General features: G+C 42.6%; 1 protein-coding gene across 3 annotated transcripts; it reads right to left on the reverse strand.

Annotated features, from left to right (window-relative positions):
- Window positions 1-6,150: 6,150 nt before the first annotated feature.
- On the reverse strand, window positions 6,151-17,631 carry LOC106574376 (kynureninase). Of its 3 annotated transcripts, none has more exons than XR_006759798.1 (10): window positions 17,381-17,631; window positions 17,204-17,275; window positions 16,813-16,872; window positions 16,469-16,615; window positions 11,539-11,742; window positions 11,293-11,366; window positions 11,149-11,201; window positions 10,815-10,900; window positions 10,294-10,513; window positions 6,151-6,539 (listed from the first exon to the last, which is right to left on the reverse strand). XR_006759798.1 is itself a non-coding variant. In XM_014150231.2 (10 exons), exons 1-10 carry the CDS (start codon window positions 17,486-17,488, stop codon window positions 6,411-6,413), a joined length of 1,062 nt encoding a protein of 353 aa, XP_014005706.1. In that variant the 5' UTR covers window positions 17,489-17,631; the 3' UTR covers window positions 6,151-6,410. The 3 variants fall into 3 exon arrangements, 2 of the variants coding, with proteins under 2 accessions (XP_014005706.1, XP_045553540.1); XM_014150231.2 differs by having other exon boundaries at window positions 10,294-10,527; window positions 11,644-11,742; XM_045697584.1 differs by having other exon boundaries at window positions 10,294-10,527.
- Between the last annotated feature and the right edge of the window lie 10,069 nt (window positions 17,632-27,700).

The following is a 27,700-nucleotide window of genomic DNA, read 5'->3' on the forward strand; positions in this document are numbered from 1 at the left end:
TCTACGTCCCCGAGAGTATCCAAGCTTACCCGAGTTCCTCCAAGAGCCTTAGACTGCTGATTCACCTCTTCCCGAGCCGATGCAGCTCGGCAGGGCTAGGCTGTTTTCAGCCGAATGCGTACACTGACTTGACACCCAGAGTTGTCTGTAATGTGGTACTGCCGGTCATTATGTGTCTACCTGTCCCTTCAAGAGACCTAGTTCATTCGTTGGACTGAGTACTCCGGTGGGTCTTAAAGATAATTTTTCTTCTCCCCTTACTCACCCCCTTCTCCATGCCATCCTGCTGTGGGGCAACCAGTCTCTCCAGGTACTCATTAACTTTGGGGCCGATGGGAGTCTTATGGACGTTACCCTGGCGTCCGAGCTGGGAATTCCCACCCAACCCCTCTCCATTCCCATGGATGTTAGAGCGCTGGACGGGCGCTCTATAGGCCGGGTCACCCACCATACCACCCACATCAACCTACGAGTGCCTGCTAGTTGAGTATCCGCAGGTTCCCGTGGTATTGGGATTCTCTTGGCTCCAGCGACACAATCCCTCTTTTGACTGGACTACTGGTGCCATTGTCACACCCTGATCTGTTTCACCTGTCTTTGTGTTTGTTTATCCCCCCCCCCAGGTGTTCCCCATTATCCCTTGTGTATTTATACCTTCGTTCTCTGTTTGTCTGTTGCCAGTTCTTTTTGTTTGTAGAACCTACCAGCGTTTTGTTTCCCTGCTCCCGCCTGTTCCTTACTCCTTTTTTCTAGTTTCCCAGTTCTGACCGTTCTGCCTGTCCTGATCCTGAGCCTGCCTGTCGTCCTGCACCTTTGCCTCACTACTCTGGATTACCGACCTCTGCCTGACCTGACCCTGAGCCCGCCTGCTGTCCTGTATTTACACCCTCTCTGGATTATTGACACCTGCCTGCCTTGACCTGTCGTTTGCCTGCCTGTTTGAGGAATACAATGTTGTTTCTTCAACACTGTCTGCACCTGGGTCATACCTTAAAGTGTGATACATGTAGTAAGTAGCCTAAATCTATCCATGTTACATTGAGCTGGGTGAATGAATGACAGTCATCCAATATACTGTAATAGAAATAAGACCATACTCAAAAAATATAAATAAATGCCACCGACCGCCATTTACTAGCAAAAATTCTAGAAGCCTTGGTAAATACTCAACTTAGATACTTTTTAACTACAAAATGTATTCTAAATGTACTCCAGTCAGGTTTCAGACCAGATAAAAAGAAACATTTTGTGGCCCTTTTTCATTGACATGTCTAAAGCCTTCAACACTGTGGCTCATTCATTACTTATTCAGAGGCTGGTTTGAAATTTATTTAAAAGGACTGAAAACAGTGTGTTTTTACTAACGGTGTTAAATCCAGGTTTCTTGACATAATAAAGGGCGTCCCACAGGGATCGATTCTTGGTCTGGTTATCTTCACTATTTAAATGAACAATATTGGTTTATCTGTTAAAAAAATGTTTAGTTTCACCTGTATGCAGATGACACTGTGGTGAATGCTATTGCCCCACAGCTGACCAGGCTCTTTCAGAACTTCAATCTGTCTTTATTGCCTTGCAGAAATCCTTTGTTGAACTGAAATTGGTACATAATGCAAGTAAAACCAAGTATATGTTATTTTGACGAAAAGCTATATTGAAGAAAAGCTATATTTCAAAAAGCATGTTGGTGAGTTTGTAAAAAAATTAAGAATTAAAATAGGCTTCTTCTAGGAAACTCCTTCCTCCTTAATCGTCCACCCCTCCCTCGACAACATCCACTTTTTATTCACTCAGCCTATTGAGCCACTGGACCCACTCAAACAGAACTGCCCTACTCCTTGATCTCTTTCTTTCCTCTCTCTCCAGATGAAATGCTGCAACTAGTGAAGTCAGGCCGCCCACCAACCTGCCCGCTCGACCCCATCCCCTCCTCCCTTGAGGGGAGACCATCTCTGGAGACCTTTTCCCATTCCTCACTTCACTCATTAACTCACCCCTGACCACTGGCTGCATCCCCTCTGACTTCAAAATGTCCTGAGTCGCTCCCCTCCTCAAGAAACCAACATAGTCAATGAACTAATCACTGATCATTATCTTTATGTGATTGGCCTGACTGAAACATGGCTAAAGCCTGATGAATTTACTGTGTTAACCTCTTAAATGAGGCCTCTCATTTAATTACACGCATCCCGCAAAGGCGGAGGTGTTGCTAACATTTATGACAGTAAATTTCAATTGACTAAAAAAAATCTAGTCATGAAATCTATGCAGCCTACTCAATCACTTTTTATAGATACTGTTTACAGGCCTCCTGGGCCATATACAGCATTCCTCACTGAAATCCCTGAATTCCTGTCAGATCTTGTAGACATGGCAGATAATATTCACATTTTTGTGGTGATTTTAATATTCACATGGAAATGTCTACAGACCCACTCCAATAGACTTTCGGAGCCATCAACGACTCAGTGGGTTTTGTCCAACATGTCTCCAGACATACTCATTGCCACAGAAATACCATGGATCTAGTTTTGTCCCGTGGAATAAATATCGTGGATCTAAATGTTTTTCCTCATAATCCTCGACTATCGGACTACCATTTTATTACGTCTGCAATCTCATCAAATAATCTGCTCAGACCCCAACAAAGGATCATCAAGAGACGTGCTATAAATTCTCGGACCACCCAAAGATTTTTAGATGCCCTTTCAGACTCCCTCCACCTACCCAAGGACGTTAGAGTACAAAAATTGGTTAACCACCTAACTAAGGATCTAAATGTAACCTTGCGTACAAGACGTTTGCGTCTGTGGCAGTACCAAAGCCTCTCTTGAAAAAGCCAAACCTTGACCCGGAAATGTCAAAACTATCGGCCTATATCAAATCGCCATTCCTCTCAAATGTTTTTGAAAAAGCTGTTGCGCAGCAACTCACTGCCTTCCTGAAGACAAATAATGTATATGAAATGCTTCAGTCTGGTTTTAGACCCCATCATAGCACTGAAACGGCACTCGTGAAGGTGGTAATTTACATTTTAATGGCGTCAGATCAAGGCTCTGCATCTGTCCTCGTGTTGCTAGACCTTAGTGCTGCTTTTGACACCATCGATCACCACATTCTTTTGGACAGATAAGAAACCTTAATTGGTCTACAGCAGGGGTGGACAATTCCAGTCCTCGAGGGTCTGATTGGTGTCACAGTTTTGCCCCAGCCCCAGCTAACACACCTGACTCCAATAATCACCTAATCATGATCTTCAGTTTAGAATACAATTTGATTAATCAGCAGTGTTTGCCAGGGATGGAGAAAAAGTGTGACACCAATCAAGAGGACTGGAGTTGCCCACCCCTGGTCTACATGGACAAGTTCTTGCCTGGTTTAGATCTTATCTGTTGGAAATATATCAGTTCATCTCTGTGGATGGTTTGTCCTCTGACAAATCAATTGTAAGTTTTGGCGTTCCTCAAGGTTCCATTTTAGGACCACTATTGTTTTCACTATATATTCTACCTCTTGGTGATGTCATTCAAAAACACAATGTCAACTTTCACTGCTATGCGGATGAAACACAGCTGTACAGTTCGATGAAACATGGTGAAGGCCCAAAATTGCCTACCTTGGAAGCATGTGTTTCAGACATAAGGAAGTGGGTGGGGGAAATTGTTTTACTTTTAAACTCAGACAAAACAGAGATGCTAATTCTAGGTCCCAAGAAACAAAGATACCTGATGTTGGATCTGACAATCTTGATGGTTGTACAGTAGTCTCAAATAAAACTTTGAAGGACCTCTGTGTTACTTTGTACCCTGGTCTCTCATTTGACGAACATATCAAGAATATTTCAAGGACAGCTTTTTTCCATCTTCGTAACATTGCACAAATCTGAAACTTTTTGTCCAAAAATAATGCAGAAAGGCTAATCTGGCTAATTTGTCACTTCTAGATTAGACTACTGCAATGCTGTACTACCTGGCTACCCAGATAAAGCAGTAAATAAACTTAAGTTCGTGCTAAACAGGGCTGCTAGAATCCTGACTAGAACCAATCATATTACTCCAGTGCTAGCCTCTCCAAATCGGCTTCCTGTTAAGGAAAGTGCTGATTTCAAGGTTTTACTTCTAACCTACAAAGCATTACATGGGCTTGCTCCTACCTATCTCTCTGTTTTGGTCCTGCTGTACATACCTACACTTACACTACAGTCACAAGACGCAGGCCTCCTCTAAGCAAACAGCTGGAGGCAGGGCTTTCTCCTATAGAGCTCCATTTTTATGGCATGGTCTGCCTATCCATGTGAGAGACTTGGTATCGACCTTCAAGTCATTACTGAGGACTACCTGGCCCGATGACTCCTGGCTGTCTCCAGTCCACCTGGTCATGCTGTTGTTCCAGTTTCAACTGTTCTGCCTGCGGTTAGGGAACCCTGACCTGTAACCCTGACGTTACCTTGTCCCGGACCTGCTGTTTTCGATTCTCTCTCTACCGCACCTGCTGTCTCTACCTCTGAATGTTTGTCTATGAAAAGCCAACTGACATTTACTCCTGAGATACTGACCTGTTGCATCCTCTACAACCACTGATTATTATTTGACCCTGCTGGTCATCTATGAACATTTGAACAACTTGAAGAACAATCTGGCCTTAAATGGCCATGTACTCTTATAATCTCCACCCAGCACAGCCAGAAGAGGACTGGCCCCCCCTCAGAGCCTGGTTCCTCTTGTTTTCTTCCTAGGTTCCTGCCTTTCAAGGGAGTTTTTCCTAGCCACCGTGCTTCTGTATAGCACTGTGAGACATTTGCTGATGTAAAAAGGGCTTTATAAAAACATTTGATTGATTGATTTGACCCCTCTGACTGGTATCACTTATTTTCTTTCCAAAACACTTGAATGTGCTGTTTCTTACCAACTCTCTTGCTATCTCCCTGAGAACAATCTTCTTGACCCTATCTAGTCAGACTTCAAGACGGGTCACTCAACCAAGACTGCTCTTCTGTGTGTCACGGAGGCTCTCCACACTGCCAAAGCTGATTTTATCTCCTCTGTTCTCATTCTCCTAAATCTATCCACTGCCATTGACACCATGAACCATCAGATCTTCCTCTCCACCCTCTCAGGGCTGGGCATCTCAAGCTACGCACACTTTTGGAGGCTGCTCCTATCAGGTGACGTGGAGAGGATCTGTGTCTGCACCACGTACTCTCACTACTGGTGTCCCCCAGGGCTCGGTTATAGGCTCTCTCCTCTTCTCTCTATACACCAAGTCACTCGGCTCTGTCATATCCTCACATGGTCTCTCCTATCATTGCTATGTGGATGACACTCAACTACGTTTCTCCTTCCCCCCTTCTGACACCCAGGTCACGTCAAGCATCTCTGCATGCCTGGCAGATATCTCAGCTTGGATGTCGGCCCACCACCCAAAGCTCAACAAGAAAGAGCTGTTTTTCCTCCCGGGGAAGGCCTGCCCGCTCCAAGACCTCTCCATCATGGTTGACAACTCATGTCCCCCTCCCAGAGTGCAAAGAACTTTGGTGTGGCCCTAGACAACACCCTGTCGTTCTCAGCAAACATCAAAGCAGTGGCTCACTCCTGCAGGTTCATGCTCTGCAACATCCGTAGTGTACGACCCTACACACAGGTCCGAATCCAGGCTCACTGTTGGCTGGGCTCCCGCTTGTGCCATCAAACCCCTGCAACTTACCCAGAACACTGCAGCCCGCCTAATTTTCAACCTCCCCAAGGTCTCTAATGTCACCCCACTGCCCTGCACACTCCACTGGCTTCCAGTCAATGCTCGCATCCACTACAAGACCATGGTAATTGCCTACGGAACAGCAAGCGAAACTGCCCCTATCTACCTTCAGGCTCTGCTCATACCCTTCACCCCGACCGAAGTATTCTGTTCTGCCACCTCTGGTCTATTGGCCCTCCCACCCCCACAGAACGGCAGCTCCGGCTCAACCCAGTCCAAGCTTTTCTCTGTCCTGGCATTTTAATTTGCATGTGAGTTGTAGTTTCATGTGTTTATTGTATTTTGATGTGTATTGTTGATCTATACAGAGCTCATCTGGAAAAGAGACCTTGGTCTCAGCATTGACTCCCTTTCAAAATAAAGGTTAAATTAAATAAAAATCATAAATGCAGAAGCTCATCTTGAATTGAGATTCACAGTAATTTACTATTTGCTTTTATTTGACAGTGTATAGTAACAAACTTTGTCTCACTAAATTATTCCAACCAATTTTGTTTTACTGAGTAGCCTAGGCAAAGCATATTGCAATTCTTTAGGACAGTAGTTCAGAAGACCTGTCAGTGACTCCAGCACATTGTCGATAAAAACAGGCTGTTTTTATACTGCACTGACAAAAATACTCTGAAAGGTGGGGTAATAATAAAAGACTGTTTCTATCATTCTTGTAGTTCTTTGCTGGCAGCCAGAGATGATCCTAGAACAGTGATGAAGCGGTGTATGTCACTAAAGGAGTTGTAGAGGGGCACCGGAGCGATGCGCAGAATGTTGGGTTCCCTCATGTCACACTGAGATTGCATGGAGAGAATAGATCAAAACAGCAATAGTCAATTACAAAACATAGATTAAAATCTATGTCTGTATAATCATGCATAAAGCATTTATACTGACCAAAAATAAAACATGCAACAATTTCAAAGATTTTACTGAGTTACAGTTCATAGAAGGAAATCAGTCAATTGAAATAAATTAAATTATACCCTAATCTATGGATTTCACATGACTGGGCAGGGGCCCAGCCATGGGTGGGCCTGGGAGGACATAGGCCCACCCACTGGGGAGCCAGGCCCACACACTGGGGAGCCTGGCCCAGCCAATCAGAATGAATTTTTCCCCACAAATGGGCTTTATTACAGACAGACGATCCTGCAGGTAAAGAAGCTGCATATGGAGGTCCTGGGCTGGGGTGGTTACACGTGGTCTGCGGTTGTTTAATCAGCTTCTTGATATGCCACACCTGTCAGATGGATGGATTATCTTGGCAAAGGAGAAATGCTCACTAACAAGGATGTAAATAAATTAGTGCGTATGGAAAATTTCTGGGATCTTTTATTTGAGCTCGTGAAACACGGGACCAAGACTTTACATGTTGCATTTATATTTTTGTTCAGCATACATATTAAGAACGTGTGTTCCGTACCCAAATTACATGTAAACCCACATCTGGACTGAAAAGCATGGTCAATGGATATTTTTTTTTTAAATGAATTTGTAGTTTATTTTAGACAGCACTTTTCAGTCCAGACTAGCCTTAATATGGGTCTGGGAAACTCGTCAATACTGTACTACTATTGTAAACAGCAAAAAAAGAAACGTCCCTTTTTCAGGACCCTGTCTTTCAAAGATAATTCATAAAAATCCAAACAACTTCACAGATCTTCATTGTAAAGGGTTTAACCTGATATGGGTGGGGGCAGTATTTTCACGGCCTGATGAAAAAAACGTACCCGATTTAAACTGGTTACAACTCTTGCCCAGAAATGAGAATATGCATATTATTAGTAGATTTGGATAGAAAACACTCTGAAGTTTCTAAAACTGTTTGAATGGTGTCTGTGAGTATAACAGAACTCATATGGCAGGCACAAACCTGAGAAAAAGTCAACCAGGAAGTGGAGGATCTGAGAATTGTAGTTCTTTCTAGTCCCTTTCGAAACTACAGTATCTGTGGGGTTACGTTGCACTTTCTAAGGCTTCCATTGGCTGTCTAAAGCCTTCAGAAAGTGGTTTGAGCCTTCTCCTGTCACTGGGCAGAGTATAGGAGCTCAGTTACTGAGTGGTCTGCTGGCAACAAAGGGATTGGATATGCGCGGTCCCATCGAGCTCGCGGTTTTTTCTTTTTCTCCATGAATGAATACGCTATTGTCCGGTTGGAATATTATCGCAATTTTACGTTAAAAATACCATAAAGATTGATTTTAAACAGCGTTTGACATGCTTCTAAGTACGGTAATGGAACATTTTTACTTTTTGTGTCTCGAATTGCGCTCGCGCGTTAGCCTTTGGATAGTGACCTGAACGCACAAACAAAACAGAGGTATTTGGACATAACTATGGATTATTTCGAACAAAAACAACATTTCTTGTGGAAATTGCAGTCCTGGGAGTGCATTCTGACAAAGATCAGCAAAGGTAAGAGCATATTTCTAATACTAATTCTGAGTTTAGGTTGCCCCGAACTTGGCGGGTGTCTGTATAGCTTTCTGTGATGACGAGCTATGTACTCAGAATATTGAAAAATGTGCTTTCTCTGTAAAGCTATTTTAAAATCTGACACAGCGGTTGCATAAAGGAGTTTTGTATCTATAATTCTTAAAATAATTGTTATGTATTTTGTCAACGTTTATGATGAGTATTTTTGTAAATTCACCGGCAGTTTTTGGTGGGAATACATTTTCTGAACATCACACGCCAATGTAAAATGCTGTTTTTGGATATAAATATGAACTTGATCGAACAAAACATACATGTATTGTATAACAATGTCCTAGGAGTGTCATCTGATGAAGATCATCAAAGGTTAGTGCTTCATTTAGCTGTGTTTTGGGTTTTATTGACACATGTCCTTGCTTCGAAAATGGCTGTGTGGTTATTTTGGTCTATGTACTCTCCTAACATAATCTAATGTTTTGCTTTCGCTGTAAAGCCTTTTTGAAATCGGACAATGTGGTTGGATTAAGGAGAAGTGTATCTTTAAAATGGTGTAAAATACTCGTATGTTTGAGAAATTGAAATTATTGGATTTTTTGAGGTTTTGTATTTCGCGCCACGCTGTTCCATTGGATATTGGCTAGGTGTTCCGCTAGCGGAACGTCTGTCCTCAACAGGTTTTAAACACCGTTTCCCATGCTTGTTCAATGAACCATAAACAATGAATGAACAGGCACTTGTAGAGCGGTCATTAATACACTAACAGCTTACAGACAGTAGGCAACTAAGGTCACAGTTATGAAAACTTAGGACACTAAAGAGGCATTTCTACAGACTATGAAAAACACTAAAAGAAAAAAAGATGCCCAGGGTCCATGCTCATCTGCGTGAACGTGCCTTAGGCATGCTGCAAGGAGGCATGACTACTGCAGATGTGGCCATGGCAATAAATTGCAATTTCCGTACTGTGAGACGCCTAAGACAGCACTACAGGGAGACAGGACTGACAGCCGATAGTCCTCGCAGTGGAAGCCCACGTGTAACACCTGCACAGGATCGGTACATCCGAACATCACACCTGCGGGACAGGTACAGGATGGCAACAACAACTGCCCAAGTTACACCAGGAACACACAATCCCTCCATCAGTGCTCAGACTGTCTGCAATAGGCTGAGAGAGGCTGGACTGAGGCAGGTCCTCACCAGACAGGCAGGTCCTCACCAGCATTCACCGGCAACAACATCGGCTATGGGCACAAACCCACCGTCGCTGGACCAGACAGGAATGGCAAAAAGTGGTCTTCACTGACGAGTCACGTTTTTTCTCACCAGGGGTGATGGTCAGATTCACGTTTATCGTTGAAGGAATGAGCGTTACACCGAGGCCTGTACTCTGGAGCATGATCGATTTGGAGGTGGAGGGTCCGTCACGGTCTGGGGCGGTGTGTCACAGCATCATCAGTTGCTTGTTGATGAGCTTGTTGTCATGAGCTTGTTGTCATTGCAGGCATTCTCAACGCTGCGTTACAGGGAAGACATCCTCCTCCCTCATGTGGTAGGCTGCAGGCTCATCCTGACATGACCCTCCAGCATGACAATGCCACCAGCCATACTGCTCGTTCTGTGCGTGATTTCCTGCAATTCAGGAATGTCAGGGTTCTGCCATGGCCAGCAAAGAGCCCGGATCTCAATCCCATTGAGCACGTCTGGGACCTGTTGGATCGGAGGGTGAGGGCTAGGGCTACTCTCCCAGAAATGTCCGGGAGCTTGCAGGTGCCTTGGTGGAAGAGTGGGGTAATATCTCACAGCAAGAACTGGAAAATCTGGTGCAGTCCATGAGGAGGAGATGCACTGCAGTACATAATGCAGCTGGTGGCCACACCAGATACTGACTGTTACTTTTGACCCCCCCCCCCTTTGTTCAGGGACACATTATTCAATTTCTGTTAGTCACATCTCTGTAGAACTTGTTCAGTTTATGTCTCAGTTGTTGAATCTTGTTGTGTTCATACAAATATTTACACATGTTAAGTTTGCTGAAAATAAACGCACTTGACAGTGAGAGGACGTTTCTTTTTTTGCTGAGTTTAGTATATATATGAAGCCACTCACAGCGACGCCCCTCTTCTCCAGCTCCTGGAATACGGCTGCGATGGGGACAGAGAAAGAGAGGGAGAGTTGGCAGCCTCGTTCTTCAGGGTGGGAGGGAGTGATGATATGGACGTAGGGCTTGTGAGGCTGGGACTCGTCCTTGTTGTAGTAGTGCTGGATCAGACACTCCAAGTAACCCGTCAGAAGTCTGGACTTCTTCCTCAGAGCTGCTATACTGGTCCTAAAGATTGACAACTAATCAGTTATTGCCAGGGCTGGGCTCCATTCCATTTCAATTCCAGTCAATTCAAAAAGTAAACCAAATTCCAATTCCAAATTCTCCTAATTGAAAAACACTGAAGAGAATTTGAATTTCACTGTACTTCCTGGATTGACTGGAATTGACCCCAACCCTGCTTATTATAACAGTTATAACCTTTTACAGGTCACTTTTAAACTCCATGATTAGAGAGATAAGTACGAACATGTTCTATTATCTGCTATATGAAATAGATATGAAAAACCAAAATGGTTCCAGTCACCTCTAAACTAGCTTGCAGTGGACACACCAGCAGGATGGGTTGGTTTGATAGCCGAAAGCCACTTATACCAGGCAGTAGATCAATTTCTATGGTAAGAAAAAATGTAGGATGTTCGTGATGAATTCATTTGGGTTCTGGCTTGAGTGAAAGGGTGAAATGATCACAGTATAACCTATTTTCTGTAATACCCTAATATAACCACAAGATGTAAGTGTAAATCAAGCTTCATGGATATCTCTGCTTAGAGACCAACAGCGCCAACTTGAAGCAACATTCTGTAATGTGTCCCAGTATAGGGAATAAAATGAGAACATGATCACAAATATGTTGATACCATTATCCATGCGGAACCTTGTTTTCAAGTTATGTCCCCACCATCCCGTGAGCCTGAGAGAGAAAGTAACAAGTAGTTAAAACATAACGTAGTCAACACGCAATATGAACACAAATCTGAGCTGCACTGCACTGTCATACTCACGCAGGCTTGACTGTATGTGTATTCTTCTCATGGATAAAAGCTCCAGCCAGTCCACCAGCTCCAGAATTCACATACTACACATGAATACAAATAACTCTTACCAACACATTGCATAGTTTGTCTGCCTATTTTCTACAATATTGAAGACCAATGATAATCTACAATATTTGAAATGGGCATCGATAACAACTGCAAGAAAATAATTGTTGGCAATATTAAGCTAGAACAAGTACATTTCTACCCTACATATTGTTGTCTTCCTGTGTCAGCAGGTGTTGGACAGGAAACAGAGTGAAGCCACTGCCAGCAGTTCATTTGCCTTGATTTCGCCACACAAACCCCAATGCTGACCTTGTAGGAGCACAAGCAGGCAAAGTCCACTCCCCAGTCATGCAGTTTCAGCTCTGCATTGCCCACTGCGTGTGCACAGTCGAATCCAACGTAGCAGCCCTGTGGGAAGAACAAAAACGCACCGTCATGCCAGATGCTAAGGGCAGCAGGCCGGAGCTGTGCAGTCAGGACACATCAGAGGCAGTTCATCAGCGTGTGTGTGTCTGTGTGTGTTTGTTTGCCTGTGTGTGTGTGTGTTCGTTTGCGTGCGTGCATGTCTTTTTAAGACAAGCTTAATAAATTATTCATGTATTCCTAGTGGGGGTATTATTCTGAGGATCATTAGGACTCTGACTAAGTCTGGTTGTTTTGATTGCCCTGCTAAATGTGACAGAGAGGGAAGGCTTGTGTGTGTGTGTGTGTGTGTGTGTGTGTGTGTATGGTTTGACATCTCCTGTGTGTCAACATTTAGTTCCTTGTCAACACACTGCTATTTATTTGACAAATGTCATTCTCCGCATGTAGTGAATTGGAATGGGCATCATACACTTGCATGAGGTGAACGCAGACAAATCCGGCGAACCAATCATGTCAAATTGTTACACATCCCTGACAACAGAGGACGCTGTTGGAGCAGCTGTTGTGTCTGACAAAATGCTTTTTTTTGTTTTAAATAACATGCTTCATTAACTCAAAAGCCAATGTTAATAGTAACATTATACACTACATAGAAGCATGATCAAATAAGTTGACTATACACAATGGCCATTATCCATTATAAACAGGGGTTGAATTAGGAATACAGTGGAGCCCCTCTAACACTAATCCTAGGTTCATGTTCACATCCTGGTTCAACTCTAACCCTCAACCACAATTCGAAGCTTCATATCCACATCCCTGTTCAACCCTAGCCATAGCCTTATCCACAACCCTAACCCTAGTTTAGCTCTCTTCACGACAACAGACACAGGTTGGTTCTTTGAAACGGGTGTTTATTGCATTGCACGACTTTTTCTCCGATGCATCCACGTTACGCCGTGAGAACTATATGTTTGAATGAACACAGTAACGTTGATAAATTATAGAGTACTGAAACAAAGAAATACAAATGGCGCTCGGCGCATCAATACAAATGGCGCTTGGCGCGACAATACAAATAGAACTTGGCGCGACTATAAACAAAGTTCTATAGGTTGAACAAAATACCTCGTTGGCTGCTTGTCCTGAAAAGAGGTTCTTGAATCCTTAAAGTCCCTTGAAAGTCCCTTTACTGTCTTTCTTAGCCTCTGCCATCAACAATTATGACTCAGACTAAGATCTGCTTATTAAGTTAGATTGCACACAGTCAATTAACAAATTCCGTAGCAGTAACACAACAGACAACGTTAGTTCCGGGATGGAACATAAAAACACAAACAATGGCCTAACGTTAATTTACCTGTTACATCACATTTAAATTATTATCTATACATCAATAAATCATTTATTTATTTACTACATCAAATAAACCTTGAATTATGTATTAATCATGTATAGTGAACACAGCATCTATGTAACAACACTTACACCTAGCTTCATGTCTACATCCCAGTTCAACCCTAACCCTAGCTTCATGTCCACATCCCAGTTCAACCCTAACCCTAGCTTCATGTCCACATCCCAGTTCAACCCTAACCCTAGCTTCATATCCACATCCCTGTTCAACCCCAACTTCAACCACAACCCTAACCCTAGCTTCATGTCCACATCCCAGTTCAACCCTAAACCTAGCTTCATATCCACATCCCTGTTCAACCCTAACTTCAACCACAACCCTAAACCTAGCTTCATGTCCACATCCCGGTTCAACTCTAACCCTAGCTTCATGTCCACATCTTGGTTCAACCCTAACCCTAGCTTCATGTCCACATCCTGGTTCAACCGTAACCCTAGCTTCATGTCCACATCCTGGTTCAACCCTAAACCTAGCTTCATGTCCACATCCCAGTGCAACCCTAGCCTCATGTCCACATCCCAGTTCAACCCTAACCCTAGCTTCATGTCTACATCCCAGTTCAACCCTATACCTAGCTTCTTGTCCACATCCCAGTTCAACCCTAAACCTAGCTTCATGTCTACATCCCAGTTCAACCCTAACCCTAGCTTCATGTCCACATCCCAGTTCAACCCTAACCCTAGCTTCATGTCCACATCCCAGTTCAACCCTAATCCTAGCTTCATGTCCACATCCCAGTTCAACCCTAACTCTAGCTTCATGTCCACATCCCAGGTCAACCACAACCCTAACCCCAACTTTGCATAACCCTAACCTCAACTATAGCCATATGTTCAAACCTAACCCTAACCTTGGTTTATCCTATTTTTCTCTTCAAAACCTTAAAATTGCTGGAGCTTGGCTCCGTCTGTTTCTCCTTTTGACCCAAGGGGCAGGACCCCAAGTTTTTTTTATTTGGCATTTATGATTATATAGATAACAGGTAGAAGGTAGAACACACACGGATCCCCCACCAAATCAACAACCCCCATGCTCTAACAGAGCCCCACCCTAAAACCAGACTTAAAGCAGACATGATATAGAATGAGTAATATAATCAAATAGTAAAAAAAATACAAAGATAAGACAAAAAAGTTTAAAAAAGAGTACAAATACTTATACAAATTCTAATTTGGGTTGGTTTATGTAGTTAGCTGGGTCTTCTACAAAGGATAGGAAAGGTTGCCAGATATTATAAAATGTAATAGCAGATCCCCTAACGGAGTAGAGTATTTTCTCGAGCTTGAGATGTTGCATAACTTTCTTTATCCAATGGTTAAAATCAGGAGGAAACCGATCCATCCACTTAAATAGTATAAGACGTCTAGCTAGAAGAGAAGTAAATGCCAGCATGTTGCCCACAGAACTGTTTAGAGGGGCCTCCTGTGGTGCCACTCCGAATAATGCAAAAAAGCCAGAAGGTTCTATAAGTCTAGAAAACGTCAAAAAAAATTGATATCCAGAAATCTGTCAATTTCGGGCATGTCCAAAACGTGTAATAAAGTAGCAGGAGCCTGCTTACATTGGTCACAAGTGGGATCTATTTCTGGTCTAATCTTGGATCATTTTGCCTTTGACCAATGCAGCCTATTAACTGTTTTAAATTGCATTACAGCATGTCTTCGACATATAGATTAAACATGTATTCTCTGAAGCATACTCTGCCAAGTTTCGTCTGAAAGTTGTTCACCTAAATCCTCTTCCCATTGGTTCTTAAGAGAGTTCAGGGAATCAAGATTGTGCGAGTATAATAACACATAGATCAAGCTTATGCCCCCTTTGATATAAGGGTTCACTATAAAAAATAGAATCTAGAAGGAAAGTAGGCGGGTGTGACTCCAGCCCAATTTAACCACTGACTATAAACAAAGACTCATCCATTTCACTTCTTTGTCGCAATGTAGTGACAGTATCACAGTTTAGACACCAGAGAGCAGTGTTACTCCCTTGACCATCTAAATTGAACCTTCTTTAAACTCCATCAAGATAATGTTGGAGTACCCTCCAAGGAGTGGGATCATGAAATAGATTCAGCCGCAGGCTGATTTTTTTCTTGAGCGGTGGGTCAGAGGCTGGAACTTAATAATTACAAATAATTTGTAGACTACAAATTGACCACAAGAAGCCCAAATAGAGATAACATTTGATTAAAACATTAAAGCAGACGGGCAGGTAGTGTTCTCCTGGCATCCACCAAACCCAGATTAATCCGTCGTACTGCCAGATAGTCAAGCGTGATTCATCACTCCAGAGAACACGTTTTCACTGCTACAGAGTCCAATGGCAGCGAGCTTTATAGCACTCCAGCCAATGCTTGGCATTGCGCATGGTGATCTTAGGCATGGGTGCGGCTGCTCGGCTATGGAAACCCATTTCATGAAGCTCCCGACAAACCGTTCTTGTGCTGACGTTGCTTCCAGAGGCAGTTTGGAACTCGGTAGTGAGTGTTACAACTAAGGACAGGCGATTTTTACTTGCTTTTCAGCACTTGGTGGTCCCGTTCTGTGAGCTTGTGTGGCCTACCACTTCGCGGCTGAGCCATTGTTACTCCTAGTTGTTTCCCCTTCACAAAAAAGCACTTACAGTTGAACAGGGCAGCTCTAGCAGGGCAGAAATTTGACGAACTAGGCCTCCCGAGTGGCGCAGCGGGTTAAGGCACTGCATCACAACAGATCTGGGTTTAATAACGGGCTGTGTCGCGACCGTGAGACCCATGAGACCCATTTCCTCCAACACATTGGTGTGGCTGGCTTCCGGGTTAAGCGAGCAGTGTGTCAAGAAGCAGTGCGGCTTGGCGGGGTCGTGTTTCGGAGGACGCACGGCTCTCGACCTTCGCCTCTCCTGAGTCCATACGGGAGTTGCAGCAATAGGACAAGACTAACTACCAATTGGATCTCACGAAATTGGGGAGAAAAAGAGGTTAAAAAAATACGACGGTGCCACGATGATAGTCACTGAGCACTTCAGTAAGGCCATTCTGCTGCCAATTTGTGTCTACGGAGATTGCATGGCTCTCTGCTCAATTTTATACACATCAGCAACAGGTGTGGCTGAAATAGCAAAATCCACTAATGTGAAGGGGTGTACTGTCCACATACGTTTGTATATATAGTGGTTGGTGGGCGTTGTGGAACCCTGCTCTAAGGGGATTTGTAAAGGGTTTAGAAGTAGTATATAGACAATTAAGAATTAATTCAAAAGTTGAAATAACATTTCCCAAAAAGACTCACCCCTTTAAAAACACAAAATGTTAGGGTCTCACTGCAGGCGAGAAAAAGACAGTGAGGAGTGGTTCTAAAGTAGCCATTTTACCTTCTTCTGCCCTGCTTTAGTGATGGCGACCATATCAAAGAACTGTCCGGTGTAACACTGCACTCCACTGAACAGGACCACTGCAATGGAATCTCCCTCCTTTTCTATCGTGTCCAGAATGTCCTCAGCTCTCAGCACCTCCTCGCCCTGACAGGTAAAAAAAAAAACACAGCAGTTGATCAGGGTATATAACATGTCACTTTTAATAACTGTTAATAAACTATTTCTCAACACTCAATTGTACTCTTTATACTCAATGTCATTGGGTACCTTGAAAGGTGCAAATAAAATTTATTATTTAAGTCCTATTCCCCAAAGGCGATTATAGAAAAAGACTAGTTTACCGGTCTGGGCTTCATGAACAGCATGCTCTGCTCAACTGGATCTGAGATTCCACAGCATAACTGAAGAAATTACACATGATGAACATGGTAAAAAAAAAGTGGGTCAATTTACCCCACTCTCCTCCACCAACACAGAGACAACAGATAACATCTAGTGGAAATAACAACAGTGGACTATTCTATTACGACAGGGTAAATGATGAAGAGTAGGCCCTGCACACTTTCAAGTATTATACAACTGTCAAAAGGTGTCTTTTTAGGGCAAAAAACATGAATTATGGTTGAAACGCAGTTGAAGAATGCAAATGACTTTGAACACAAAATGACCTGCAGTCATTACACCAACATCCTGTAGTTTTTAAACAAGTTCTGTGTTGTTTGAATTACTCACATGGTCTGAGGGGAAAGCCTTGTCCTCAAGAAGGATTTTGGGACGTTTTGCTGTAGGTTTGTAAAAAAACAGCTGTAAAGCAAATATATAACATGTTGTTAATGTAAAGTCTCGGTATATAATGTATAGCGTATGTTTACGTTTGGGGATTTGTATAAAGGTTTGACATTATCTTACCAGCAGAATATGCAGAATAACTGTTAACCCGTTCATCGAGGCAACCTCCTCAGCTTTAGCCCCTGTTCGCACGTACGCACGCAAACACACAGGATATTTAATTCCCATTGCTCTGATATAACTTTAGAACACATTTTTACCTAATAGCATTTAAGCTATCACAACCTACATTTTCCAAAGTACATTTTCCACACAAAAAAAGGCATCTGAGGTGCATGCATAATGGCCTTCAGTTGTTTGGTTTGGTTGTACTTTGCACTCTGCAAAAGATGGCACAATGCCAGGGTGCAATTACCTTTTAAAACCAGTCACAGATAGGAGGTCTCCCTGTCAAACATTTTCAACAGCCGGACAGAACGATAATAACGTATCAGAATTACCTGACAATTTAACCATGGATGTTATGAGAGCTGGAAATTACAGGCTTTTAACAGTGCTTTATGAAAAAGGGAACAATCACCATATAGGGAACCGTGATGACTGTGTATTGAAACCATTTGTTCGCATATCAGTGCAAAATGCCTGTAAAGGTGCCAACATGCATCGTTAAATAGCCCCATCTCAGCCCTAGCTCATGTTAACTATTATGATCATACAACTAACATAGAACGTTAAATGGTAATGCATTGTATTTGATAATGCATTGAACATGTGTTATTGTATGAACTTACCAACCACATTTGCCATGAGTTCCTCTATATTGTTCTCCGCCCAGGCCCAAGGTCGAGAGCCTTGTACATGGCCATGAACCCCCCTGTAAAACAGAACACATTAAACAATGCTCACAGCTACAAGGATAGGATACACATTTCACAGATAGGACAATAGCTTTAAAAGAGAAAGGTTCAGGGGGGACATGTCATCCTCAAATGACCATCACTGTACTTGAAATAGTCGACTAAAACTTTAACTGATTCAGTGTCATAAAGCGGACAATGGGGGAAACGTTGAGTGAACAACTTATGTTTTAGCCCATTTATCCAACTCCTCGTCAATGTACTTCTTGGCCATTTTGGGCTGGAGGCCAAGTGAGTTCCCCACAAAGTAAATGCATTCCTTTGTGCCATCCACAAGCGTAAGGTCAGCTAAGGTAACATTAACAGTGCATTAGCACAATCGATCCACACATTTTTACTAAGAAGTTTCCCTGCATTGTTCAAATCCCGGCATACTTCTTGACCCCATAAAGATGCTTTTGTTTCACAGTTGAAGAATATGTCATTAAAATGATTCAACTTTAAAACACTTAGTTAGCTAAATGAAAGTGCTTAGTCATCTCCTTTTTTCAGCTCAACCCATATGTTATGAGCATCTCGCTTCCAGCTATAATACATATCCCAGCAGCAAATATTTTCTGACCACATTATACCCGACCAGGGAGGCCGTTTCCTCACTGTATGTAGGATCTTGTAGACCTACATGTACAGTTGAAGTCGGAAGTTTACATACACTTTGGTTGGATTCATTAAAACTCGTTTTTCAACCACTCCACAAATTTCTTGTTAACAAACTATAGTTTTGGCAAGTCGGTTAGGACATCTACTTTGTGCATGACACAAGTAATTTTTCCAACAATTGTTTACAGACAGATTATTTGACTTATAATTCAATGTATCACAATTCCAGTGGGTCAGAAGTTCACATACACTAAGTTGGCTGTTCATCCTTGGGAGCAATTTCCAAACGCATGAAGGTACCACGTTCGTCTGTACAAACAATAGTACGCAAGTATAAACACCATGGGACCACGCAACCGTCATACCGCTTAGGAAGGAGACGCGTTCTGTCTCCTAGAGATGAACGTACTTTGGTGTGAAAAGTGCGAATCAATCCCAGAACAACAGCAAAGGACCTTGTAAAGATGCTGGAGGAAACAGGTATAAAAGTATCTATATCCACAGTAGAACGAGTACTATATCGACATAACCTGAAAGACCGCTCAGCAAGGAAGAAGCAACTGCTCCAAAACCCCCATAAAAAAAGCCAGACTATGGTTTGCAACTGCACATGGGGAAAAATATCATCCTTTTTGGAGAAATGTCCTCTGGTCTAATGAAACAAAAATAGAACTGTTTGGCCATAATGACCATCGTTATGTTTGGAGGAAAAAGGGGGAGGCTTGCAAGGCAAAGAACACCATCCCAACCGTGAAGCACAGGGGTGGCAGCATCATGTTGTGGGGGTGCTTTGCTGCAGGAGGGTCTGGTGCACTTCACAAAATAGATGGCATCATGAGGAAGGAGAATTATGTGGATATATTGAAGCAACATCTCAAGACATCAGTCAGGAAGTTAAAGCTTGGTCGCAAATGGGTGTTCCAAATGGACAATGACTCCAAGCATACCTCCAAAGTTGTGGCAAAATGGCTTAAGGACAACAAAGTCAGGGTATTGGAGTGGCCATCACAAAGCCCTGACCTCAATCCTATAGAAAATGTGTGGGCAGAACTGAAAAAGCGTGTGCGAGCAAGGAGGCCTACGAACCTGACTCAGTTACACCAGCTCTGTCAGGAGGAATGGGCCAAAATTCAGCCAACTTATTTTGGGAAGCTTGTGGAAGGCTACCCGAAACATTTGACCCAAGTTAAACAATTTAAAGGCAATGCTACCAAATACTAATTGAGTGTATGTAAACTTCTGACAGACTGGAATTTGATGAAAGAAATAAAAGCTGAAATAAATCATTCTCTCTACTATTATTCTGACATTTCACATTCTTCAAATAAACAAGTGATCCTAAATGACCTAAAACAGGGAATTTTTACTAGGATTAAATGTCAGGAATTTTGAAAAACTGAGTTTAAATGTATTGTATGTAAACTTCCGACTTCATCTGTATACAGTAGGAAGAGCAAAACCATTTTGATGATTTCTGGTATACAGTATCAACAATATAAATCAATCCCAGCACATTTTCGGACTCATTCAGCAGTTTTTACCTGATGAAGTACAATAGTATTGGAAATTCATGTTGAAAGTTCCATTTACATTCCTAAATGATGCTGTCGCTGCTTCTTCATGACAAGTCATTAATAAATAGCCCAATGTCAAGACAGTTTTAAAGTGTACAAATAAATAACCAATATGCAGAAACAGTGTGATATATTGAAAACCTAAGCATATAATGTACTATCTACACATACTGCTGTGATAAAGTATTTGCCCCCTTTTTGATTTTCTCTTTTTTTGCATATTTTTATACTGAATGTTATCTCTTCTTCAACTAAAACCTAATATATGATGAACATGAGTTTACAAATAAATTAAAATATACATATTTTATTTAATTAACAAAGTTATGCAACACCCAATTCCCTTGTGTGAAAAAGTAATTGCCCCCTAACACTCAATAACTACTCGTACTGTCACGTCCTGTAGTTTGGTCAGGGCGTGGCAGGGGGTGTTTGTTTTATGTGTTTTGGGGTTTTTGGTTTATGTTCTATGTTAGTATATTTCTATGTTTGTTCTAGTGTGTCTATTTCTATGTTTAAGTTTCTTGGGTTGACCTTCAATTGGAGGCAGCTGTTCCTCATTGCCTCTAATTGAAGGTCCTATTTAGTAGGGGTGTTTTTCCATGGGTTTTGTGGGTAGTTGTTTCCATGTATTGTCAATGTAGCTTACAGGACTGTTTTTCGTCGTTTGTTTAGTATAAGTGTTTTTGTTTGTGTTTTCTTCAATAAAAGAAGATGAGCATTCACAAACCCGCTGCATTTTGGTCCACTCAATACAACGATTGTGACACATACTGACAGGTTGAAAACATGGCAGTTGATCAGGGTACATAAATGTCCATTTTAATAACTGTTAATAAAATATTTCTGAACACTCAAGTGTCCATGTGTATCATCTCATCCAAAAAGTTGACTCAAGTTTTCCAAAAAGCACCTGGATGATCATCGAGACTCTTGGAAGAATGTTCTATGGACAGATGAGTCAACAGGATAACTTTTTGGACGACATGGGTCCCATTATGCCTGATGAAAACCAAACACCGCATTCCACAGTAAGAACCTTATACCAACGGTCAAGCATGGTGGTGGTAGTGTGATGAATTGGGGATGCTTTGCTGTCTCAGGATGTCACTAGAAAAAATATTAAAATGTTTGTAATAAAACAAAAAAATTATTTACAAGCAAAACCAGCCAAGATGACAATTTGTTCTTCACCTGTGGACTGTGCCTTAATCGAAGAACCATGAAATCTGTTCTTTATCAGAGAATTCTACAGGAGAATGTCAGGCCATCCATCTGTGAGCTGAAGCTGAAACGCAGCTGGGCAATGCAGCAAGACAATGATCCAAAACACACAATCAAGTATGCATCAAAATGGCTAAAAAGCAACAAATTTGAAGTTTTGGAACGGCCTAGTCAAAGTCCAGACCTAATCCCAATTGAGATATTGTGGCAGGACTTGAAACGAGCAGTTCATGCTTGAAAACCCACAAATGTCGCTGGGTCCAAGCAGTTCTGCATGTAAGAGTGGGCCACTGTTGAAACTACCACAACTCAAAAAACATCACTGCTTAGAGGACAACCTGCAGTACAGTCAGCTACATTTTGGAATGTTGAATTTTGATAGAGGGGTCACCAAAACAGAGAGAAACAGCAACACTGTTTTGGGGCTCCCGAGTGGCGCAGCGGTCTAAGGCACTGCATCTCAGTGCAAGAGGCGTCACTACAGTCCCTGGCTCGAATCCAGGCTGTATCACATCCAGCCATGTTTGAGAGTCCCATAGGGCGGTGCACAATTGGCCCAGCGTTGTCCAGGTTTGGCCCGGGGTAGGCCGTAATTGTAAATAAGAATTTGTTCTTAACCGACTTGCCTAGATAAATAAAACCTTAAATAAAATAAATCCCTCCTATCGATTATAACATTTAAATTATTTGGCAAGAGATGGGGAGATGAGGTTGCACGTCCTGTGAAAAGGTGTAGCGCTGTTTAAACTAACACGACTCAAAGGCCCCACGGAAACTTGAATAACTTATACACGGTTGGTTAGACAAGAACTTGTAGAAGGCTTATGTCTATGTTTTGCCACGGCGGATGTTGATTTTGGGAGGCTGCCCTCATGGAAAAGGAAACAAACAAACTATTTTTTCTGTTAGTTAACTTCAACGAATCACGACACACCATAGGATATCAACAGTGACAACGGTTCGCTGCTATTTGCGTGATACTTTGACTGTCAAATCAGTGTATTGGTGTGTGGCCAGCGACATTTACAGAGACAGCCCCGAATTATCAGTGCAATTTGAGAAACAATACCTGCGTTCTTAATCATGGAACGCCCAGCACGTATGACAAAATCAAAAGTACAAAACTAAAGATATTGATATGTTATAAGCAATTGATTTTGTGTCATGTTAACTATAAAACTGTTTTACGAACATCACCAATCTGAGGTAAAAAGCATGTGGCATTCCATCCAATTCGATGTGGTCAAAACGTCAGCTTGCGTAAAGTAGTGCAATATACACTGCTCAAAAAAATAAAGGGAACACTAAAATAACACATCCTAGATCTGAATGAATGAAATAATCTTATTAAATACTTTTTCTTTACATAGTTGAATGTGCTGACAACAAAATCACACAAAAATAATCAATGGAAATCCAATTTATCAACCTATGGAGGTCTGGATTTGGAGTCACAGTCAAAATTAAAGTGGAAAACCACACTACAGGCTGATCCAACTTTGATGTAATGTCCTTAAAACAAGTCAAAATGAGGCTCAGTAGTGTGTGTGGCCTCCACGTGCCTGTATGACCTCCCTACAACGCCTGGGCATGCTCCTGATGAGGTGGCAGATGGTCTCCTGAGGGATCTCCTCCCAGACCTGGACTAAAGCATCCGCCAACTCCTGGACAGTCTGTGGTGCAACGTGGCGTTGGTGGATGGAGCGAGACATGATGTCCCAGATGTGCTCAATTGGATTCAGGTCTGGGGAACGGGCGGGCCAGTCCATAGCATCAATGCCTTCCTCTTGCAGGAACTGCTGACACACTCCAGCCACATGAGGTCTAGCATTGTCTTGCATTAGGAGGAACCCAGGGCCAACCGCACTAGCATATGGTCTCACAAGGGGTCTGAGGATCTCATCTCGGTACCTAATGGCAGTCAGGCTACCTCTGGCGAGTACATGGAGGGCTGTGCGGCCCCCCAAATAAATGCCACCCCACACCATGACTGACCCACCGCCAAACCGGTCATGCTGGAGGATGTTGCAGGCAGCAGAACATTCTCCACGGCGTCTCCAGACTCTGTCACGTCTGTCACATGTGCTCAGTGTGAACCTGCTTTCATCTGTGAAGAGCACAGGGCGCCAGTGGCGGATTTGCCAATCTTGGTGTTCTCTGGCAAATGCCAAACGTCCTGCACGGTGTTGGGCTGTAAGCACAACCCCCACCTGTGGACGTTGGGCCCTCATACCACCCTCATGGAGTCTGTTTCTGGCCGTTTGAGCAGACACATGCACATTTGTGGCCTGCTGGAGGTCATTTTGCAGGGCTCTGGCAGTGCTCCTCCTGCTCCTCCTTGCACAAAGGCAGAGGTAGCGGCCCTGCTGCTGGGTTGTTGCCCTCCTACGGCCTCCTCCACGTCTCCTGATGTACTGGCCTGTCTCCTGGTAGCGCCTCCATGCTCTGGACACTACGCTGACAGACACAGCAAACCTTCTTGCCACAGCTCGCATTGATGTGCCATCCTGGATGAGCTGCACTACCTGAGCCACTTGTGTGGGTTGTAGACTCCGTGTCATGCTACCACTAGAGTGAAAGCACCGCCAGCATTCAAAAGTGACCAAAACATCAGCCGGGAAGCATAGGAACTGAGAAGTGGTCTGTGGTCACCACCTGCAGAACCACTCCTTTATTGGGGGTGTCTTGCTAATTGGTTTTCCTACACATACGATAATAATATCATGACACTCCACAGACTGCTATGGGGAGACGGAGAAGCAACTAGCCAGTGCATAAAAAGCCTGCTTGCTATTTTACTTACAAGGAGGGAGTTCTGCAACTTTGGGTAATAGAAACGGTTCACGTAGATGCTTTAGTTCGTCGTGATTGTCCAGATATGTGGCTACTTCATTCGATGTCTGGCTGCATCCCAGCAGAGTAGAGACGTGCTCCAGAACCTTGCGCGGAGACATGGCGTCAAATGGGTCCATTACTGAAGTTGAAAAAAGGAAAATGATTTAGAGTAATATGTAATTTACAAATAGTTATCAAACGAAGCTAGTCCTACAGTATGTATACTATCTACACAGTCTATATACCCACCTCAAATGTTTTGACAGGTTGGCTAAATTACATTTATGCACGAAACAACTGCCTGCATTCCATAGTTCAATATATTCAATTATGACAATTCAAAGTGGAGAAACAATTAAATAATTAGGTAATTACCAGATAATGCAAGTATTTCCAATTTCAGTTGAATATTTCCCAGTCTCTTTCACCCCTCTGTAAATACCCGAAGTTAGCTAATCATTGACCTCAGAGATAAACTCACTGGCGAGGTTAACTTTATTAATTCCAGCCTAGGCTACTACATGTCATTTTCTAGCTTTATTATCGATACTGTAAACAACACCTGTATCCAAAATGGGCGAAGAAGAGGCACTATGTAGACCTACTTCCTTCATAGACTATCATGTGTTGTTTTTCATTACAGCCTATTATTTCCGTCCATTCATTCGATTGGGCGGATGTACGTGATGAGCAGAGGTCATTGAGGCAGGAAGAACACCGTTGCATGTATCTAATTGGTTGACAGACCTCTAATCAGCATGTCGCGAAAAGTTCTCAAACTTTTCTCTTGGACAGGGCACAGAATAACTCGCAGTAGAGGACAGAGGTGTAGACTGCCCATCTGGCATGTCTGTCAAATTCCAGAAGGGCTGGTCCTTTTTTTGCCTAGTGGGAAAAATGCAAAATTATCATTATCTGGCTAATAATGGGGGCCTCGAGGAAGAAAAACATGGCTGTTGTGGGGTCCTCAAGGGGGAAAAAAATGGGCCAGTGTGTTAGAAATCCCAGAGCCAATTTCTATTCCCAGTCCGCCCCATGTGAGGACATCAAAAACATTCAAATTGTAGTTTGAGGTGAAGCTCACATAAACAATATTTTGTACAGTAGCCAGGTGAAGAAGACAGGTAGTTTTTGTTGGAAGGAAGGAGTACATTTTTGTGATGGATAAAGCAGTCATGGAGAGATGATTTCTGTCCCTGTGAAAGCTAGCGGGGAGCTGGTCAGGTATTCATCGGCTGTTATTTTTTTGTGTGGTTCTAGGAGGCTGTGCTGCCTTCCCCTGATACTGCTGGAGAAATGTAAATGTCTTTATGCTCCTCAGTCTTCCCACCTGCATACAGATAGAGAATGAAGTCAATAGCGTGATCCACCTTTCTTACAAGTTTACAATAGACAACACAATGCGTATTATGTCTACTTATTAGTGTACTATGGTATTCCATGGCAAGCTGATGGAAGTCTCCTGATGGTGCCTATTTAACCTGCCAGTCTATAGGAGTTGAGTGTTACCGATTTCTCATCTTCATTCATAGTGGACATTTCCTCTGCCAGTCCTAATAGTTAACGAATAGAAGGAATCAGCACTGAGCCTACAGGAAGCTCCATTATCAATTTAGAGAGAGGAGTTTCAGCACCATGAAGAGTAAGACAAAGTTACTATATTGAATAATATCTCAACTCCAATCCTCCTTCACCACATTTCCCTAGCCCTTATCCAACTTTAAGATTACCACTGACATACAGTACCACAGGAGAAAACTTGTATCATACAGTAGCTATGTCGAAAGAGCTGATTTTCAAATTCATGGGCAGGAAACATATAGATCTAATCTATACTGATTTAGCTATTCAAAGCAAAATACTAGTAAAAATATTTAAACAAAAAACGAATACAAAATATTAAATATTTACAAAATGTACAGGAGCTCTTTGCCTAGGCGACCTCACAGCGCCATGTCACAATGTGTAGAACAGCATGAGATTAGCTATGAAACTGCAAAGGTTTCTCTCTGCCCATGGCCTTGCGCTACTTCACTGCATGCATCCCAATGGTAGACTGCCTCGAACAAATCATCCCCTTCAATGCTGCAGACAGCAGGAGGTGATCCTTGGCTTAACAGTGTCATAGCAAATAACCAGTCTTCCATTAAGGCAGCAGTCATAAAGGGTAGTCAAACACAAACCCTTCAAAACATCATAATAAGCTTTTGCATATTTGTTTCACTTCTACATACTATAAACGGCTAATTTTGGATGTTTGGTTGCTTTAGGAGGGATATCTGTCTGACAATTACATCAAAATGTCTCATGTAGGAAGTAGTCAGTGTATCCACTATCCTCTATCTCCCCCACTCCATTGCAGTCTACTCACACAGATAACTTTATTTTGTTTCAATGTCAGCTATATATTGAGGGTCTTGGATAGCTTGTACTGTATGTTGGGATCTGACAAGTGCTGACCTCCATGGTTTTAATGGACTCTTCTGTGGCTCATTTGTAAGAAGAGAGGAGCTCTCTGCTGCCTCTGCTTTGTGCTGGGACAGGTCTCCAGGGCCCTCTTCTTCAGAAACGTGGAGGATAACGCATCTTTATGGGCTACATGGCCTCCTTACTGAGCACTATTGACTGGTTGTCAGCTAGCCTTCTAGACAGTTGATGCTGGAATTGGTCTCTCTTATTGAATTTTGTCCTATCTTTTTCATCTTCTCTTTCTCTGTCTCTCTTTCTGTCTGTCTCTCTCTTTCTCGCTCTCTTGCTCTCTCGCTCTCTCTCTCTCAATTCAATTCAATTCAAGGGGTTTATTGGCATGGGAAACATATGTTAACATTGCCAAAGCAAGTGAAATAGATAATAAACAAAAGTTAAATAAACAATAAATAGTTTTTTATTTTTTTTAGTCATTTAGCAGACGCTCTTATCCAGAGCGACTTACAGTAGTGAGTGCATACATTTCTTTTTGTTGTTCTGGCCCCCTGTGGGAATCGAACCCACAACCCTGGTGTTGCACACACCATGCTGGCGTTGCAAACACCATGCTCTACCAACTGAACCACAGGGAAGGCCTATAAAATGAACAGTAAACATTACACTTACAGAAGTTACAAAAGAATAAAGACATTTCAAATGTCATATTATGTCTATTTTCAGTGTAGCGATGTGCAAAAAGTTAAAGTACAAAAGGGAAAATAAATAAACAGAAATATGGGTTGTATTGACAATGGTGTTTGTTCTTCCCTGGTTGCCCTTTTCTTGTGGCAACAGGTCACAAATATTGCTGCTGTGATGGCACA

The sequence above is a fragment of the Salmo salar genome, chromosome ssa16 (genome assembly GCF_905237065.1).
Source record: "Salmo salar chromosome ssa16, Ssal_v3.1, whole genome shotgun sequence".
Lineage (NCBI taxonomy): Eukaryota > Metazoa > Chordata > Actinopteri > Salmoniformes > Salmonidae > Salmo > Salmo salar.